Source organism: Helianthus annuus, chromosome 4 (assembly GCF_002127325.2).
Source record: "Helianthus annuus cultivar XRQ/B chromosome 4, HanXRQr2.0-SUNRISE, whole genome shotgun sequence".
Classification (NCBI taxonomy): Eukaryota; Viridiplantae; Streptophyta; class Magnoliopsida; order Asterales; family Asteraceae; genus Helianthus; species Helianthus annuus.
The window spans coordinates 73,680,431-73,701,101 of record NC_035436.2 but is presented as its reverse complement, the minus strand read 5'-3'; the positions used below and the strand labels follow the sequence as shown (position 1 = coordinate 73,701,101).

The 20,671-nt window shown below is 40.8% G+C and overlaps 1 protein-coding gene across 3 annotated transcripts; it reads right to left on the bottom strand.

The window, feature by feature from the left end:
- Positions 1–897: 897 nt before the first annotated feature.
- LOC110936156 (ubiquitin-activating enzyme E1 1) lies at positions 898–7,913 on the bottom strand. Of its 3 annotated transcripts, none has more exons than XM_022178500.2 (7): positions 7,700–7,913; positions 7,079–7,485; positions 6,185–6,402; positions 5,203–5,997; positions 3,555–4,423; positions 2,650–3,082; positions 898–1,771 (listed from the first exon to the last, which is right to left on the bottom strand). In XM_022178500.2, exons 2-7 carry the CDS (start codon positions 7,467–7,469, stop codon positions 1,175–1,177), a joined length of 3,303 nt encoding a protein of 1,100 aa, XP_022034192.1. In that variant the 5' UTR covers positions 7,470–7,485; positions 7,700–7,913; the 3' UTR covers positions 898–1,174. The 3 variants fall into 3 exon arrangements, with proteins under 3 accessions (XP_022034192.1, XP_022034193.1, XP_022034191.1); XM_022178501.2 differs by having other exon boundaries at positions 7,079–7,482; XM_022178499.2 differs by lacking the exon at positions 7,700–7,913 and having other exon boundaries at positions 7,079–7,523.
- Positions 7,914–20,671: the final 12,758 nt, after the last annotated feature.

Here is a 20,671-nt window from a genome sequence, read left to right as displayed (position 1 = left end):
ACTTTACCGTTGAATAACGGTCGAATATATGCCAATGTTCAAATTCTTTCAAACTTCAACGCGTTATAACTTCAACGCGTTTCAAATTTCACGTGTGATACAAATGGAGGCGGCGGTGTGCGTTATAAAATAACGCGTGATGGCACCTCCATCACGGACCGCCTCCTCCGCCCTTATTAGTGTTCATTCACTTCTCTTTTTAATATTTATTATATTTAAATTATTGTTCATTAACTTCATGTTCATTAACTTCAGAATTTAATTTAATGTACAGGAGAATACACAACTTAGGACGTAAGTCTTAGGTATATGTACCCCATCCTCTCTTTAATCTGCAAATCACTTCGTGCAAATGTATGTACGTGTGTGAGAGAGAGAGAGTTTTATTTTTTACTAGGAGAGAAAGAGGGATGATTGGTAAAGCAAAAGCTATAGGCAGGAATTGTTGGTTTCTGAAAAGCTTCATGTGTTGATAGAGTAACTCATAAGAGAGGATAGGGGGACCAGTGCTACCTTTAATAACCTGCCCCAAATTTCACTTTTATTTTTTGTTTTTTCCTAGTTCAAATCAACTTCAACCCCCAAATATGTAACAACTTAAAACTTATACCTATAAATCTTTAAAATAATGTGTAGGTACTAGCATATACTGTGTATACAAAACCTGCAACCTATAGAGTAAAGGCCGAGCTCATACTAGTTAAACAGAGTTTAAGCTCAACTCGTTTGCAACCATGTAATATCCTATAAAAAGTATTACTTTATGATAACTACAAATTGCCAAATAAATAGTCACAACTGTCTGAAACATTTCAGAGTAATCCGCATCAAAACAATTGACGTAACCATATAACTCTTGAAATGTAACGGTTTGAAAGTCGTCCATGCACCTAATTATGTGATTTATAATGATTCACCAAAGCACCAACGCAAATATCTAAACAACAATAGACATCTTTGACCCAAATAAGTCAATGGCGTTGTAAACATACGACCAGTATAAGCTTACAACAAAGTCAAGTTTTGTCACATAACAACATTGTTGTGGCAAGATTTTTTAAGGTTTGAAACAGTTGGCTTTTCAAATTGTCATCATCCCAACAATGCATGAAATGTCAATCACGGAGGTTCAGAACCGCAGTGTTGCTGATAAATGCATATGTGGATAAGGTGGTTAGCGGAAGTATACAGAAACCTGAGGGATGTCAACATCGTTCTCCTCCTCATCTTCGCAAGCCACCATCAGATCCAGGTGGCGGCGATACGGCGGAATCTCCATCTTAGCCACATCACGGGCCACATCCACCACCTTCTTATCCATTCGATCTTTATGCCTAGGAAACATGCTGTTATACAACAAACAGCTTCCACACGAAATGCTATAAGCGTCAAGTCCCTTATCCGCAAGCCATTTGATGAGTTCCCTTAACGTAGGGTTGCCCTTGATTGTCCACCTGTCCCACACGGTCCAGCTCATATCCTGGTGTTTGATGACTTTTGGTGGGACCGGCTCAGCCATGGAGAAAAGAGGGAGTGCCAGGTTGGCAAATGTGTTACGGTAGTCTTCCACCTTGTGGCCCCCGTCGATAACCTTGTAGAGCTCCAGACAGACCAAACCAGTGGCCATTGCGGTTGATGTGGCGATTGCGGGGATGATTCTTCCGGCTATGAATTTGGCTCTCAGTTTGTCGACTTCCGGGATGCTATAATTCCTTGCCCTCATGTTAGCCAGTCCTGCTATGAAATCCATATGGTAATTGGTGTCGTCATCCTGCAAAACACAGATCGTTTTAAAATATTTACGCATGGAATATGCATACATATTGAAACTTTTATAAAGTACGGGTCAAAACAGGCTAGATTGTGCCGGGCTGACCCGCAAACATCTTTTTTATTGAGTTCAAAATGAATCATTTTGCTAACGTGTTCTTTTAGTACAAGTCAATATGGGTCAGCTATGTTTGGGTTGACCCGCAACCACTTTTCTGTCCATTTATGAAAATTAATCACAAAGAATCTAGGGCTGCAAGCGAACCTTCCTTTGTTAAGAATATATATGTGTTCACCAACTGTTCATGAACACTTGCCGAACGAGATTGTATGTTCGTGTTCGTTCATTAAGAAAATGAGCGTGATCATGTTCGTTTGTTAATTTTAGGTAATGAACTTTCATAAACACAAACAAACTAATGTTCATGAACACAAATGAAAACGAACAAACACAAACAAGCATTCATGAACGTAATATATAATACACTAATACTTATTAAACATTATATATATTGGAATTTTGAAGTATTTAAATAAAATAAAATATTTTAAATATAAAAATTAAAACACTAATGAACATAACGAACACGTTACCGAACGTTCAAAAAAATAAATGAACGAACGCGGCCTCTGTTCATGTTCGTTCATTTAACTAAACGAACGAACACAAACAAACTCCCCGCCAAACCGTTCACGTTCGGTTCAGTTGCAGCCCTACTAAAATCTTTGAATAAAATATATTTAAAAGTCTATATACAATAAAAAAAAATACTTTTGGTGTGATCGATGATCAATCACAGCCCAAATTGACCCATTCATATTAGTATATGGGCCAAAACCGACACCTCTAATAAAATAAGTAAAAAAAAACGTAAGAACCTTCTCGAATTGAATAGGTTTCATGACATAACCAGAAGGAAGAGTCTTTCTGCGTTGTTCTAGCTTCTTGATTAGTTCATCAATAACTGCAGCGTCATCTATAGATGCAGAAGATAAACTGGTAGCATTTTCATCAGTCTCGATCTTGACACCCTGTTTTGGTTGAAAGTCGGGAACGATAACCCGATCAACAGCCTCAGCCAGCTTCTTGGGATTTTTAGCCCAATCGGGAACCAAGATGCCGAATGTTTCAGCCCGAAGGATGGAGCCCGCTAATACAAAGTTAAGGTGGCTCAGGTCAGAAACAGAGAACTCCAGTGGGCGTGGGAAACGCTTCGGGGCTGACCAAAATGGAGCTCCTGTACTTGTTAGCGCATCCTCTGGGAACGTGTAAATCAGTTGCTTCATACGATTAGAGAAGTAATCTTCAAACCTAGAAATAGATTTATAAATTTGAAAAAAACATAAGAATACAAGCACTATACAGTATGAACAGCATTGGATCTGAATAAATAATATGTGTGTGTGTATAGTGGGAGGTTCATTGGGGAACACTAAAAAAGTGGGGAACCGACTCAAACGAACTTTGTTTGGACTCATTCCAGCGGCATTGGAACCGGCTCGTCGAACCCTAATATATATATATAGGGTTAGGGTTTGGCTTTTAGGATTTAGGGTTTCATATTAGGGTTTGGCTTTTAGGTTTTAGTCTTATGGTTTAGGGTTTAGAGTTTCTAGTTAGGGTTCGACGAGCCGGTTCCAATGCCGTTGGAATGAGTCCAATCGGAGTTTGTTTGAGTCGGTTCCCCTCGGTCCCCCACTTTTTTAGTGTTCCCCATCGAACCCAACCCTATATATATATATATATATTGCAACAGAAAAAAACAAAGTGAAAAGGGTACTACTTTAGACGAGCCCAAGTGATGCAATCTTGGAACGTTTCACATCTTTCCCTGTCAAGACACTCAAGAACGCGCTCTAAATTATCCCGAGCCTGAGCATCACCAGCATTCCTCATTGCAGTTGTATACTCACTGGGGTTCGAGAGATAGGCGTTGACTTCCGATGGGGTTTTCTCAAGCAGCCCTTCAAACTCTGACCGTGCCCAAGTCAAACAATGGTCAATGTTATGCGGGAACGAGTGCACAGTACACATGGGTGCTTGCTTCTCTGGCGGGTCCCTAGAGGCACCATAGTTTTCAGTCAAATGCGGAATAACCATCTGAGTGTTGCACTTAGCACCGAGTGTACCAGACTCGAGAAGTGGCTTTTGGAAATACACGCATCTTTGATCAACGTAAAGTCTTGCATTGACATTATCTAAAGCATTAATGACAACGTTTAGATTCTCCCAGAAAGTATCATCGAAAACGTTTTCCGTCTCGGGGCCCACACGGTTTTGTAAAGCTTCGATCTGAAGACGAGGGTTGATCAATGCAGCTGCGGAAGCCGCGACAGTGGATTTCGCCTGCCCGATATTCCAGTCACGAAATAAGAATTGCCTGCTGAGATTGCTTTTCTCGATCACGTCATCATCTGTGACTGTTAATTTCCCGTTAGCTCCACATGAAACACCCATTAAAGCTAAGTTTTTCAAGAATTCACATCCCAATGCACCGGATCCTACAACGAAAGACCGGGTGTTTTCTAATTTTTGCTGGAATTTAGCTCCGAATACTGAAATTTGGGCATCGTAACGGGTGTTCAAAGGTTTGCAGTCGCTGGGTTCCAGTGGTTCAGTAGGAAGCGATTCAATCGAATCAAAGTAAAAGAACTGTAGAAACATAACGAAAATAAATCAGACCACTTCAGGAATAGTGTATACGAAAGGTGGCCTTTTCGACCGATTTTATGAATTGTGTCAAATAGTACAAACAGATTGAAAGTCACCCAATGTCTAAATGCCATTTTCGTCCCTGAGGTTTGGCCAGTTTTGCGACTTTCATCCAAAGGTTTGTTTTTCCATGTCTGGATCCAAAAGGTTTGAATCTTGCCATTTTCATCCGGCTCGTTAACTCCATTCTACTTTTCTCTGTTAATCCAGGGGTATTTCCGTCTTGTTTGTTAACCTAAAGGGCAATTCGGTCTTTTTCACTTTATGTACAAGCATTTAGCATAACGTACAAGTATTCAAAAGACTGAATTGCCCTTTAAGTTAACAAAAAAGACGAAACTCCCCTGACTTAACAGAGAAAAATGGATGGAGTTAACGAGCCAGATGAAAATGGCAAGATTTCAAACCTTTTGGATCCAGATGCGAAAACACAAACCTATGGACGAAAGTCACAAAACTGGCCATACCTCAGGGACGAAAATGGCATTTCTCACTATTTTATACAATGGCATTGTACGATAGCTTTTTTTTATTAAACGTAACAAAAGTGTTTGCAGTCAACCAACATGGCAGTTTGTACTAAAATGGCCCATTCACACCTAGCCCGACCTGCCATCTTGCCACCTCTAGTGTAGAACACAGAAAAAGTCTTTTACAGGCAGACTTAAGAGAGCAGAGCATTGTATGTTTGACCAGACGAATGACATGTGTACACTAACCTGAACAAGTGGATGGAACTTTCCCGAGCACGCCTTGACAACTTCTTGACCGACAATACCACCAAACATGGCAGCCATAGGATTAAGCACGGCTCGGGCACCATACGCAAAGTTCCGCAAAAGTTTCGGATTTAAATCATCTAATTTTCCATCTCCCAAGCCCTCGTTCATGGCGGTGGCAATCGAAATCAGCTTTTGAGCATCATCTTCCAAACCAGCAACGGGGAACCGCCCCATTTCACACATGAACTTATCAAGTGCTTGAAACGCCAGATGCAACAGCGGTGGGCGGTCAAATTTAGCGAAATCACTCAACAGAAACTCCCCTGGAGTTTTAATCGCTTCTTTTAACGGCTTGAAGTTCAAGACCTTCGGCTGTTTGACTTGCGTCACGATACCACCTTTTACATACGTGCCGAAGTTGGTAGTATCTTCTTCAAGAAAGAACGAGTATGGTCTGCAGCTTTTGACCTTTCGTGGTTTTCCATCGTTAAGTTCTGTCATCCCATGAATTTCGGAAAATATGACGAGATCACCGTCTTGGAACTCCAACCTTTCATCGTCAACACAGGTTACAAGTGCGGGTTTATCGTTGCTAATTGATGCAATGATGCCAGTATGTGGTTCCTCCCCATCGACATCGGTTACGGTGAACTCAGGGCCGAAATCGCAGAAAATGTTACCGAAAAGTCCTCGGACTTCGGTCTTGATGAAAGCAATGGGAGGTTGATGGTTGTGGCAGTAATCGTCAAACTCGATAGCTGTGTCTAAGTTAACGTCGGTAAAGACCACAGCCTGTGATATCATATGAAAAAAAAACGTCAGAAAACTGTACAAATGTACGAATTCTGAAGAGTGAAGAAAACTGTTAATGGTAATACGGTATAATACTATAATCACATAAATATATGGCTGCATTGAGCATACAAACAAACACATAAATATCCTCTGCATTATGTGTACAAGTGAAGTAAACGGTTACCTGAAAGTTAGAAAGTTGTTCTTTAGTCAACTTTGTAGACAAGGTAGAGACCAGCACCGCATTGTTGAGCTCCTGCAGTTTCTGAGCGGAAGCTAGGGCCCTATTCTTGCCAACGTCGTTTTCTGAGAAGATAAAATTGCTGGACAAATCCCACAGTTCCACCAACCCTTCATCATGCAATGTCACAGACTTTACCCCAGCAAGTATAAGATTTTTTGCTGCAAGAAATGTTTAAAATAATGAAACTATTGCGGAAAAAAAAAACACGACTGTCCATAACCAGTCTGCTGTATTCTATATTCAAGCAAGAATGGTAGAAAAATGACAGCCACAGCCACAGATAGTGTTCTAATAGCAGAACATGCACCATCAGCAAATCGCTTAAATAATATGGTTTGAAGGGCTAGCTAACAGATAACCAGAAATAACATCAGTACCTGCTACAGCCTACGTAAGCTGACAGATAACCTCCATATTCAGATTATGGATGTTTCACGTTGTTCATATTTTTAGATGTGCTTTAAACTGAATATTGCCCCTGAAGGCGCAATATCCGTTTAGACTTTCGAGTGTTCAATAAAAAATGACTAGTTAAAACTTTCGGAGCATTTAAGATAAAAATAACTAGATTGGATAATCATGTAACGAACACTGTTAGTTGAGATAATCGTAAGGTTACATATATAACCCACCCTGATAATATATCATATAATCGTATTGTTATCTGACTTCGATTTTTCCAATTTGCAATAATCACTTTCGAAACACGCATCCAAACACCCCCTTAGGCAACAACGTCAACTAAGCACAATTATAAAATAACCTTGGAATAAAAGCAGCTATAATGCGTTTGAATAAGTAACTAATAAAGAGGAGAGGCTATCATATATTTACCTATTTCTGCACCAAGTCCTTGCATCCCAGAAATCAGCACATTAGACGCAAAAAGCCTCCTCATAGTCTCCCGACCATACACCGCAAGCTGCCTGCTATGCAAATCCTCATCAATCTCCTGCATATTCACATCCTCCAATCCCATATTCGTCGTCACCGACGGTTCCACAACAGTACTACTAGCACTCACACTAGACTCCTCACCACCACCACCGCTCTTCTTTCCGTCACACTCACCCGTCCCGGCAGCACTACCTCTAGACGTGGCCGACGCACAAGAAGCCGTCAAACAACCGATCCGTGCCTTTTTCCTTAAACTACCAGTATCACTATCACTACCGCTATCTTCGTCAGGCTTCACTACTTCAACAGGACGTTTTCTTGGTAGCATATGGAGTAAAAAACTGCTGAAACCGCCACAAATCCCCATGGAAACCAAAATCAACACAACAATTACAAAAAAACTCGTGAGATCGGTGAACAAATACGCTACAATTATAACAAATTACAATAAAGGAAACCCTAAACATAACCCTAGGTATATGTGTTGCTTGGTGAGTGAAATTTTCATTGAATTAACAAGGTATAATTTGAATTGCAAGTAAAGGAAAGGAAACTTACCGATCGAAGGTATCTTTGAGCGGTTGATTGTTGAGGTTTTTGTTTGTTTGTTTGTTTGTTCTGTGCTTTGTGGTAGAGTTGTGTTGTTGTTCTGGATGATTCTCAACAGTTGAGGGTTTTGGTTGTGATTTGTGTAGAAGAAGGAGTGAGATGAGTGTAACAAACTATATTTGATATTGTCGTAGATGGTGGGTGGCTAATGTTTTGTTTTTCCATAAGTTTACACAGCAAAACAAAACAAAAGTTAATGTAATTGGGCTAATGCATGATTATATTATTATATATTATATACTAAATACAATAACATAATACATGTATGTGGTTTGGGTTAAAATTACATATTTACTTCAGGTTATGATTTTTTGGGTGTCGGTAATGGCCAACTTCATAATATTGTCGTACTATCTTGGTATTGAGGTTAAGCAAGCAAGAGACGGGATAAGCTTGAAGCAAACTGGGTACGCAAAGAAAATTCTCTCAACGACTGGAATGATACACTACAACACCTCGAAATACCCTATGGAACCTAGGATGCAAGTTGACGGATAAGACAAGATAACTTGTGGATGCTATTCGGTATCAACAGTATCAGCGCATCATTGGAAGCTTAAGACATCTCACACATACAAGACTCGATCTCAATTACTATGTGAGAGTTGCTAGTCATTCACCAAAACAAAGTCATGTGAATTAAGCTAGTCAAACATATTGTCCGACACATCCAAGGATCATTAATTAAATATTCACATGAAGGAAAAGAATGTTCTGATTGGTTTTAATGATAGTAGTCATTCGACGAATCAAAGTGATGGAATAAGCACTATGAAGATGGTGTTTTATTTTTCAAACACTCTTATGTCATGAATCTCAGAGAAACAAAAATAGTTGCTTTATCTTCATATGAATCCGAGTTTATTGCAAATATGTCTACGACTTGCCAAGCGTAATGGTTAAGAGGGTTGATGAATGAGTTAATGGGTTACGAAGAAAAATGTGTTACACTCCACATTAAAGATCAATCAACAATCACTCATATGAAAAACCCAGTGTTTCGTGGGAGGAAATTCATGCCGAGTTTGTTAAAGCTGATCAACAGAAAGCGGACATATTGACAAAGGCATAACCAAGGATAAAATTAAAAGAAATGAGAATACTATTGTAGGATCGTTCGACTGGTCCGAATGAGTCGTTCAGAGAGGTTCTGATCTATTTCAAGTGCGGAAAACAAGAAATAGACTTAGAAACAGCTGATCCTTCACTTTTAACACTGATTGTATTGATTTGAACGCGAATACACTCAGTCTTCACACCGGCAGCACTTCGGTATGGAATACAAGGGACTAACCACTGATTTCGCTCCTGAATGCCCTATATATAGGGATCTGATTGGCCCGAAATGACATAGTGACAATTGGAGCGGAATTAGCTCTAGAGATTCCGGGGGTATTAGATCTAGGTGGAACCAATAAGGATTAGGGGATGAATGTTGACTAAATCCTATTGAAGAGATAAGCATGCAAGGTTTTCAATGCACATCGAATAATTAATTAATTAGTTTATGTTTTGAATTTTAAATAGGTTAGGAAGCTTCTTTTGCAACTAGGGTTGTAAACGAACCGAATGTCCAGCCAACAGTTCGTGAACTGTTCCGCAAGAAGTTCGTTTGTATTCATTCGTTTAATAAATGAACCAACATGATCAAAAAATTTTGTTTGATTAGTTAAATGAATGAACATGATCAAAAAATTTTGTTCGATTAGTTAAATGAACGAACATGAACAAATGTTCCGTTCTTTTAATTGTGTTCGTGAACGTTCAGTAAGGTGTTCGTGAACATTCATTCATTTGCATTCATTTATGTTCGTTTGTTTTGTTTTAGTTAAAGATTTATGTACTTTCATATATTTTATCTATGCTTTTTATATTATTTAATTTTTATTACCCTAACAATTAAACTAGAAAACCCAATTTCACCTTGTTTATGCACTATTCTTCTTTCCTTTCATATTATATACATTGACGAATACGATCGACATATGTTTCACAATTAGAGCTTTAAGTTTCAATGCTACTCTCTAGGCCATCCACCTTTAGCCTTCGTCGTGTTTGCTAAATTTATTTGTGTTCGTGAACCGTTTATGAACACGCTCATTTCCTTAATGAATGAACACAAACATAAATTGTCGTTCGGTAAGTGCTCATGAACCGTTTGTAAACACATTTATTTCCTTAACGAACGAACATAAACAAAACTTTGTGCGTGTTCTTTAGTTTGTTTAGAGCCCTATTTTCAAGTATTACAACTATAAATAAAGGGTAGATCTCATGTATTTCTTATGAGTTTAACTTTGATCAATAATCAATAAAAATATGTCGTGAGTGTTCTTTGCTTTGATATGTCAATTGTTCCCAACAAAGTTTACTTAAGTTAATTAACTTAAAATATTTCATTCTGGTCCAACCCAAAAACACATACTTAGGTATATTATAACAATTAGGTTATAACTCTGTGTATTACACGAGTTGAATAAATAAATTTTATGTACTAAATAATAAAACAATATATCTTTAAAAACCTCATTTATTGCATGGGTTGAATAATATAATTTTATATATTAAATAATAAAAAGTTATATCTATAAGAACCATATTGTACAGGTTGAATAAATGTAATTTTATATATCAAATATTAAAAAAGTTATATCTTTAAAACCACGTGTATTCCATGGGTTGAATAAATGTAATATTGTTTATCAAATAATAAAAAAAGTTATATCTTTAAAACCCCCATGTATTACACGGCTTGAATAAAGATGATTTTATATACCAAAAACAAAGAATTATATTTAAAAAACCTAATGGATATACTCGGTACACGATAGATATGGTGATTACGGACAGGGGAGGAGCTTAGAGGAGGCCGGACCGGGCCTCGGCCCCGTGCGGTTTTTTCGCCCAGTAGTGTTAAATTTCAGGTTTTCGAGAATTTTTTCAAATGTGTATTGGTTCGGCCCAGGCTGATTTTATCTCCAAAAAACATCGGCCCATGCTGAGTTTTAGGTCAAGATCCGCCACTGATTACGGAGATGATTATTGAAAAGAGAATACAGTGGTCAATGTTATTCAAGAAGCAAATAAGCAGCCATTTGAGTGGTAAAATATAAATTATATTTAAAAATCCCGTAATAAATCTAATTATATATATATATATATATATATAATAAGGTAAAGGTTCCTGTAAAAAAGACCAAAAGTGTGAGAAGGATAAGAAAGAATCTACACCATTAGATCTTTGATCTAATGGTTTAGATTAATAGAGACCAAATTGTAAAATTTGTTTTATTTTTTTGGACTGAATTGAAAATTATAGGGGTAATAAAGTCTTTATATCCATTCAAAATAGTAAACTGTAATCAAAATCCCTACAATTTCGATCTTTCTCTCCAATCGCACGACCAGAGCTCTCTCTCTCTACAATTTCGATCTATCTCTCTACATTGCAGTGAAGCGGCGACGGTGAGCGGCAGCGGCGGTGGTGGTGCCGGATCGGTAGTGGTGGTGCGGCGGTGGTGGGTGGCGGATCGGCAGTGGTGGTGCGGCAGCGCCGATCTCTCTCTCTACATCGCAGGACCAGATGATCTCTCTCTCTACACGACAGCAGCGGCGGAGCGACAGTGGTGGTGCCGGAAGTGGAGAAGATGATACAGATGTGTAATGATTATTGAATGGTGTTATATATGTGCTGAATGGTGTTATATTCTTTATTGAATGGTGTTTATATATGTGTTGAATGGTGTTATATTCTTTATTGAATGGTGTTATATTCTTTACTTAATGGTGTTATATACGTGTTGAATGGTGTTATATTCTTTACTGAATGGTGTTATATTATTTACTGAATGGTGTTATATTCTTTACAGAGGTGTAATGATTATTGAATGGTGTTATAGATGTGCTGAATGGTGTTATATTTTTTACTGAATGGTGTTATATTCTTCACTGAATGGTGTTATATACTTACTGAATGATGTTATATACTTGCTGAATGATGTTATATAATTATTGAATGGTGTTATATATGTGCTAAATGGTGGTTGCAGTGTTATTCGTAGTGTTTTTTTAGAGATCTTTTAAAAAAATCATGTTCCTATAATTAAGGTGGCGGTTATGGTAAGTTTTGAATTAACTGAATTAATTATAAAATTACTTGTTTACCCTTTTGAATTAATTTAGATGGAGGACACATGTCATCTCCACAATATTTCTCACATTTGTCACACTTTTAACCTTTTTTACAATAACCTTACCCTATATAATAATATTGAAATTATATACAATTTGTTTAAAATTATGTAATAAAATCGATATAATAATTTTTTTTAATAATGAAAATAAAAATAAATAATATATTAATACAAAGTTTGGTTTTAGTGATAAATAATTTGGTAATTTAAAAATATCTTAAATTAACAATTTAAATTTAAAAATAATATTTTATTAGAAAAATATAAGTATTCTATTCGACATTTAAAGTATGATATCCAGACATTTTAAGCCCAACCCATTACTTATGGGCTTTAGGGTTTATGGTTTTCTTCATCTATATATTGTAATGTTAAATAATGAGAATTCAGTTTTATCTCTTTTCTCTTTGGTTTTTAACACGTTATCAGCACGTAGACTCTAATCAACTAAGATTACCGGCAATCTGAAATCATCCCCAAGTCGCTATCATTCAAAACATTCTCCAGTTCATCAAATCCGGGTATGTGACAACTCGAAATTTAGAACCTTTCGTGTATTGTAGTGTAACCGACTTGAAACGTTATGTGATTAATTAATTGTTGGCTTAATGAACAATATGTGAACACCCTATGTGATTATATATTATGCTTATGTGTATGCTTGTATGTATGCGACCCGAGACAACAAGGACCCGACTCGAGACCATGTGGTCTCGAGTGAACAGTAACCATTAGGCCGGTTTGGGCCTTTGGCCGGTTGGGCCATTTGGGCCGTAAACCCTCATCCGAAACCCTTTAGGGTGCACCACTTGAACTAGTATATATATATATCACCCTAGCTAACCTTGTCATTTTTGATCAACACACACCCACACCCACACTCTCACTCTTTCCCTCTCTAAAAAAAAAAAAAACCCTTGAAACCAAACATCACCTTCACTCCCTCATTCTCGGATTTTTGGACTCTTGGATCGGCTCACACACGAAATCGGTTGGAAGATTCACACACTTGGAAACCCATCAACCGGTTAGTGTTTATGATGTTTATTGTGATGTTAGCTCGATATGATGTTTATTGTGTTTGATATTAGTGTTCCATGATGATTCCTAATGTATATGATGTTCTAATGTGTATAATGTTGATAACCGGTTAATATGTCTTGATTTCGGATACATATTGCATGATGGGCTATGGTATCTTGTGTTTAAATGTGATTCAAACCACTTAGGTTGATGAACATGAAACCGGCTTACATAAGAATCGGATAAATGTCCTAAAAATCGATGTTTTGTGATGAATGAAACCATTTAATAGGTATGTTCAAGTGTGTTGATAGTTATGAGTAGGATGAATGCATAATGTGTTTGAATAAGGGTTCATTGATATGATGAACAACATGAACATGATATGAATATATGAAGAACTAGTTGAATGTGTTATAAAGGTGCTTGAATATTTGAATTCTGCTATGTTTGATCCATTTTAGCTAAATGATAGACAACAAAACATGTTTTAGTGGATAGTACCATATAATGTTGCATGACATTCGAATTTCATTGGATAGTACAACTGTGCAGAATCAGCAACTGTTGGGGAGTCGGAACCCCTGGTTGCGACTCGCAACCACAGCATTACAAGCCGAGACCACCAGTTGCGACACAGGTTGCGAGTCCCGTTGCGACTCGAAACCTTAGCATGATCAGCCGAAACCATGGTTGCGACATAGGTTGCGACTCGCAACCATCCATGATCAACACAAACAGCATAACCCGCAACCATGCTTGTGAGTCCGGTTGCGACTCGAGACCACACTTAGTGGGCTTGCCTGGTTACGGGCCTTAGTTAATGGGCCGGCCTTATGGGCTCCTTGTGCCACTGTTTAATGCGTGTTTTGGGCTTAAGTAATTGGGCTGAACATATGGGCTATACGTGCTACTGTTAACTGAATATGTTGTGCACTATTGAAACTGCCATGATAGAACTGTATGCTAGGATCGTTACTTGTACGTGCACTGCTTGGTTTGAATCTGATTATAAATGGTATCTATGTTAGGACATAGTTGACCACTTGCAACTTGACCGACCTTTCTGTGATTAACTGCCGAGCAAACCAAGGTGAGTTCACACCCTCTACAAAGCATGGGATTCCCTGGGTTGGGAACGGGGTTAAGGAACGTGGATTCCTCGTCCTTCTTGGGTAGGACAGCGATGGTTCAGGAATGTAATTCCTCGTCCTGGTGGACGAATATCTCGTACTAGACTGAAACTCTATCACGAAGTCCCTCCTTTTTTATATTGACTTAATCGCCGGGCCAATGGCGAGCGGGTCATTAGTTAGATAGCGCTATTTAGGTCTGACAAACCTCACACCGTGCCGCAGAGGACGGGCGTGAACTAATGGATCTGGGGCACGTCAATGATGATAGACATTGACGGTTTTCAGGGCACGTAAACATGACTACAGTCAGCGGTCGATATGGTAACGAGTCTAGTGTACGCATGGGGTAGCCCCCACGGCCGAAATGCCTGATAACTATCATGGGGTAGCCCCCACGGTTGGAATGCCAGAGTAACTGGGAATGATTAAGTCACGTTTTCAAACTATGGGGTAACCCCCACGTCAGGATGCCAGATAAAGGAAACTGTTTTCGAAACAACTAAAACGAACACCCAACTGTGAACTCACTCAACTAGTTGTTGACTCGTTACTACATGCTTTGCAGGACCATAGGTACTCAGCTGGAGCTTGCATGGAGGAGAGTCGTTGTGGGACATGGATTGCTGCGTACTACGTTAAACTTGAAACCATTTGAACTTGTGTTTTAACTTTAAGACTTATGCTTCCGCTTGTGACTTAAACTTTGTTTGTTTGAAAACACCAATCGTATTGGTTAAACTTTTATAATTATTTATATGCTCGTTCAGTATGATTGGTGGCTGGATCCTGGTCAGTCACGCCTCCAAGCGGTAGTACTCCGCGGGTGGATTTTGGGGGTGTGACAGATTGGTATCAGAGCCATTGGTTATAGTGAACTAGGTTTTAATAAAGGAGAAACGTTTTTGTTAAAACCAGACTATAACCGGTATAGTGCTCAACGGTCCACAACGACGCTCCACTCCACATGCAAGGCTCGACATTCTAAGTGATATGATATGTGTATATTGCCTACTTGTTAGTTACATAGTACATTGCCCATGGTATGCTTGATTAGTATAACTACTGTTGTTTGAATACGTGCGTGCTTACTCTATCCTACTATCGTGCTTTCGCGAACCTCTCTCACTCGTGTTACTCTTGATATGAAGAATCATGTCTGGACGCGTTAACATGACACAAGCCCAGTTGACGGCTCTGATCAACGAACGAGTTGCCGCAGCACTCGCAGCTGCATACGCAGGAGGTATATCCTGCAGTCCGAACTTATCCTAGGATCTTTAGGATCCTACTCTCGTGAACCAACCTTTGTGTTAAACTCTGTCTTTCTTTCACCTACCTTAGGTCAACATGCTCAGGCACCGGTGTGCACTTTTAAAACCTTTATGGACTGCCGACCCACTACTTTTAGCGGAACTGAAGGAGCAGTAGGTCTCCTACACTGGTTTGAGAAACTAGAGTCTGTGTTCGAAATGTGTGAATGCCCTGAAGCACGCAGGGTGAAGTATGCTACTGGTACTCTCGAGGGTTTGGCCCTCACGTGGTGGAATGCTCAAGTGCAAATGCTGGGGTTGGTTGCTGCCAACGCCACCCCATGGGAAACTTTCAAGGAAATGATCAGGGAGGAATACTGCAGTCGCGATGACATTCATAAGTTGGAGGACGAATTCTACAACCTCAAGATGACGGGGTCAGAGATTGAGGCGTATACTAAGAGATCGCATGAGCTTGCCTTGTTGTGTCCTACTATGGTGGACCCTCCGTATAAGCGAATTGAACTCTATCTCAAGGGCTTGGTGCCAGAGATCCAAAGTCATGTGACTTCAGCAAACTTGGCCACTATCCAGCAGGTTGTTCAGTTGGCCCACCGTCTCACTGATCAGGCGGTGGAGCAGAACAAGTTACCAAAGCGCATAGGTGCTGCAACTACTTCTGGTACCTCTAGTGAGAACAAACGGAAATGGGATGGAACTTCAAACAAGGGTTCAACTTCTGAGCAATCTCAGTCTCAGCAGAGAAAGACTGACGACCACAAGAGCCCCAGTCAGCAATCGTCTGGTGGTCAAAGTCATGGTGGGTACAAGGGGAATCACCCCAAATGCAATCGTTGCAACCTACACCAAAGTGGGCCATGCACCAGGGGCAACTGTCATCGGTGCAACAAGCCTGGTCATGTTGCAAAGGATTGCAGGAGCGCATACCCCGCCAACCAGAATCGTCAGCAACCTCAACAGAATCAGCGGCAGCAACAGGGTAACAACAAAGGGTGCTTTCAGTGTGGAGCTGAGGGCCACTTCAAGAAAGATTGTCCCCAACTGAACCAGAACAACCACAACAACAATCAAGGGAATGGCAACAATGGGAACAACAACAACAACAATGGTGCTAAGGGGCGAGTGTTCGTGATTGGCCAAGGTGAAGCAAGGAATGATCCCAACGTGGTGACGGGTAAGTTCCTTCTCGACGACTTTTATGTTACAGTTTTATTTGATTCGGGTGCCGATACTAGCTACGTGTCCCTAGAAGTTAGTCAAATGCTTAAGCGTATTCCAACACCCCTGAACACCAAGCACACTGTAGAGCTAGCTAATGGTAAGAGTTTGGAGGCCTCGCACGTAGTCAAAGGTTGCCAACTTATTCTCGCTAACCAGACCTTCTCTATTGACCTTATTCCTATCATCTTGGGTAGCTTCGACGTTGTCATTGGGATGGATTGGTTATCCCAACACCGAGCAGAGATTCTTTGCAACGAGAAGATCGTTCGTATTCCGGGTTCCGGTAGTGAACCACTTATGATTCGTGGCGACAAGAGAAGTGCTGTTGAGAACATCATCTCTCTCCTTAAGGCCCAGAAGTGCTTACGAAAGGGCCACACTGCGGTTTTGGCTCTAGTTACTGACACCACAGAGAAAGAGAAGAAGCTAGAAGATTTTCCAGTTGTACGAGACTATCCTGAGGTATTCCCTGAGGAATTACCTGGTCTTCCGCCCCATCGCCAAGTCGAGTTTCAGATTGAACTAGCTCCTGGAGCTGCGCCTATAGCTCGTGCACCTTATCGTTTAGCTCCATCTGAGTTGGAAGAACTCTCTGCGCAACTACAAGAACTCTTGGATAAGGGTTTTATTCGTCCTAGTTCATCGCCCTGGGGGGCTCCGGTGCTATTTGTGAAGAAGAAGGATGGTACCTTCAGAATGTGTATCGACTATCGTGAACTCAACAAGGTGACTGTGAAGAACCGTTATCCTCTACCGCGCATTGACGACTTGTTCGACCAGTTACAGGGGTCAAGCTACTACTCGAAGATCGATCTGAGATCGGGATATCACCAGCTGAGAGTTCGAGAAGAGGATGTCTCCAAGACAACCTTTAGAACCCGTTATGGGCACTATGAGTTTTTGGTCATGCCGTTTGGGCTGACAAACGCACCCGCAGTTTTTATGGACTTGATGAATCGAGTGTGCAAGCCCTATCTGGACAAATTCGTTATAGTCTTTATCGACGACATCCTGATCTATTCTAAGAGTCAGGAGGAACACGAACAGCATCTACGGCTTATTTTGGAACTCCTTCGAACAGAACAGCTTTACGCAAAGTTCTCGAAATGCGACTTCTGGCTTCGTGAAGTCCATTTCCTAGGACATGTGGTGAACAAGGATGGGATTCACGTTGATCCATCCAAAGTGGACTCTATTAAGAACTGGCCTGCACCTCGCACACCAAAGGAAATTCGCCAATTCTTGGGATTGGCATGTTACTACAGGAGATTCATTAAGGATTTTTCTAAGATCGCGCAGCCTCTCACCTTACTAACGCAGAAAGGCGTTGTTTATCGTTGGGGAAATGCACAAGAGTTAGCTTTTCAGCACCTAAAGGATAGACTTTGTAGTGCACCTATCCTTTCACTGCCAGAGGGCACAGACGATTTTGTGGTTTACTGTGATGCATCAATTCAAGGTCTTGGTTGTGTATTGATGCAACGAGATAAAGTTATAGCCTACGCCTCACGACAACTCAAAGTTCATGAGAAGAACTACACTACGCATGATTTGGAGCTGGGAGCTGTTGTTTTCGCACTTAAGTTATGGCGGCACTACCTGTACGGAACCAAGTGCGCCATCTACACCGACCACAGGAGCCTAGAGCACATATTCAAGCAGAAGGAACTGAATATGCGGCAACGACGATGGGTCGAGCTGCTGAATGACTATGAGTGCTCCATCAGGTATCACCCGGGCAAGGCCAATGTTGTGGCTGACGCCCTCAGTCGAAAGGACACTGCGCCTAAACGCGTGAGAGCTCTACAACTCACTATACATTCTAGTCTACCTTCGCAAATACGAGCTGCTCAGATAGAAGCACTGAAACCAGAAAACGTTAGAGCTGAAGCCCTACGCGGGTCAAGACAACGCTTAGAACAGAAGGAAGACGGTGCTTACTACGTAACAGGACGCATTTGGGTCCCACTCTATGGCGACTTACGAGAACTTGTGATGGATGAAGCACACAAATCTCGCTACTCGGTACACCCTGGTTCGGACAAGATGTACCACGATATTAGAACTACGTATTGGTGGCCTAGCATGAAGGCCCACATAGCAACTTACGTCAGCAAGTGTTTGACTTGTGCGCGAGTCAAGACGGAATATCAGAAACCCTCAGGCCTACTCCAACAACCAGAGATACCACAATGGAAATGGGAGCAAATTTCCATGGATTTCGTTACTGGCCTACCTAGATCCCAACGCGGAAACGATACCATTTGGGTGATCGTGGATCGACTCACAAAATCCGCACACTTTCTGGCAATTAAGGAGACGGATAAATTCTCCACTTTAGCGGAAATATACCTCAAGGAAGTTGTTTCGAGGCACGGGGTGCCCACCTCTATCATCTCTGATCGAGATGCACGTTTTACTTTGGAACTGTGGCAGGCAATGCACAAGTCTTTTGGCTCACGTCTAGATATGAGCACAGCGTATCACCCACAGACGGACGGGCAGTCCGAGCGCACTATTCAAACCTTAGAAGACATGCTACGTGCATGTGTAATCGACTTTGGCAACAGCTGGGAAAGGCATCTGCCACTCGTGGAATTCTCGTATAATAACAGCTACCACACTAGCATTAAAGCTGCTCCGTTTGAGGCATTGTACGGACGTAAATGCCGGTCACCTCTTTGTTGGGCAGAGGTAGGGGATAGTCAAATCACTGGGCCACAACATGTGGTAGACACTACTGAGCGGATTGCTCAAATACGACAACGCATGGCGGCCGCTCGAGACCGTCAGAAGGCCTACGCCGATAAGGGCAGGAAACCACTTGAACTCCAGGTTGGGGAGCGGGTATTACTCAAAGTTTCACCCTGGAAGGGTGTGGTTCGTTTTGGTAAACGGGGCAAACTTAACCCACGATACGTTGGACCCTTCGAAATCATTGAGAAAATAGGCAAGGTGGCCTACAGACTGAACTTACCAGCAGAACTCGGTGCAGTTCACAACGTTTTCCATGTGTCGAATCTGAAGAAGTGTCTGTCAGATGAGACCCACGTAGTTCCTCTGAAGGAACTCACGATCGACGAACAGTTGAAATTCGTCGAGGAACCAGTCGAAATCACGGACCGGGATGTTAAGGTCCTCAAGAGCACTAGAATACCTCTCGTTCGAGTTCGTTGGAACTCACGTCGCGGCCCAGAGTTTACCTGGGAGCGCGAAGATCGGATGAAACAAAAGTATCCCCAACTGTTTGCAAACGGTACGACCACTACTGAGGCTGAAGCTACGGAATTTCGGGACGAAATTCCAGATCAACGGGGGGTGGATGTGACACCCCAGGAAAACCGGGAAAACCATGCAACTTAACTAGCTTCCTCAGTGAGTGCCATCAAATTTCGGGACGAAATTTCTTTCAACTTGGGGATGATGTGACAACTCGAAATTTAGAACCTTTCGTGTATTGTAGTGTAACCGACTTGAAACGTTATGTGATTAATTAATTGTTGGCTTAATGAACAATATGTGAACACCCTATGTGATTATATATTATGCTTATGTGTATGCTTGTATGTATGCGACCCGAGACAACAAGGACCCGACTCGAGACCATGTGGTCTCGAGTGAACAGTAACCATTAGGCCGGTTTGGGCCTTTGGCCGGTTGGGCCATTTGGGCCGTAAACCCTCATCCGAAACCCTTTAGGGTGCACCACTTGAACTAGTATATATATATATCACCCTAGCTAACCTTGTCATTTTTGATCAACACACACCCACACTCTCACTCTTTCCCTCTCTAAAAAAAAAAAAAACCCTTGAAACCAAACATCACCTTCACTCCCTCATTCTCGGATTTTTGGACTCTTGGATCGGCTCACACACGAAATCGGTTGGAAGATTCACACACTTGGAAACCCATCAACCGGTTAGTGTTTATGATGTTTATTGTGATGTTAGCTCGATATGATGTTTATTGTGTTTGATATTAGTGTTCCATGATGATTCCTAATGTATATGATGTTCTAATGTGTATAATGTTGATAACCGGTTAATATGTCTTGATTTCGGATACATATTGCAT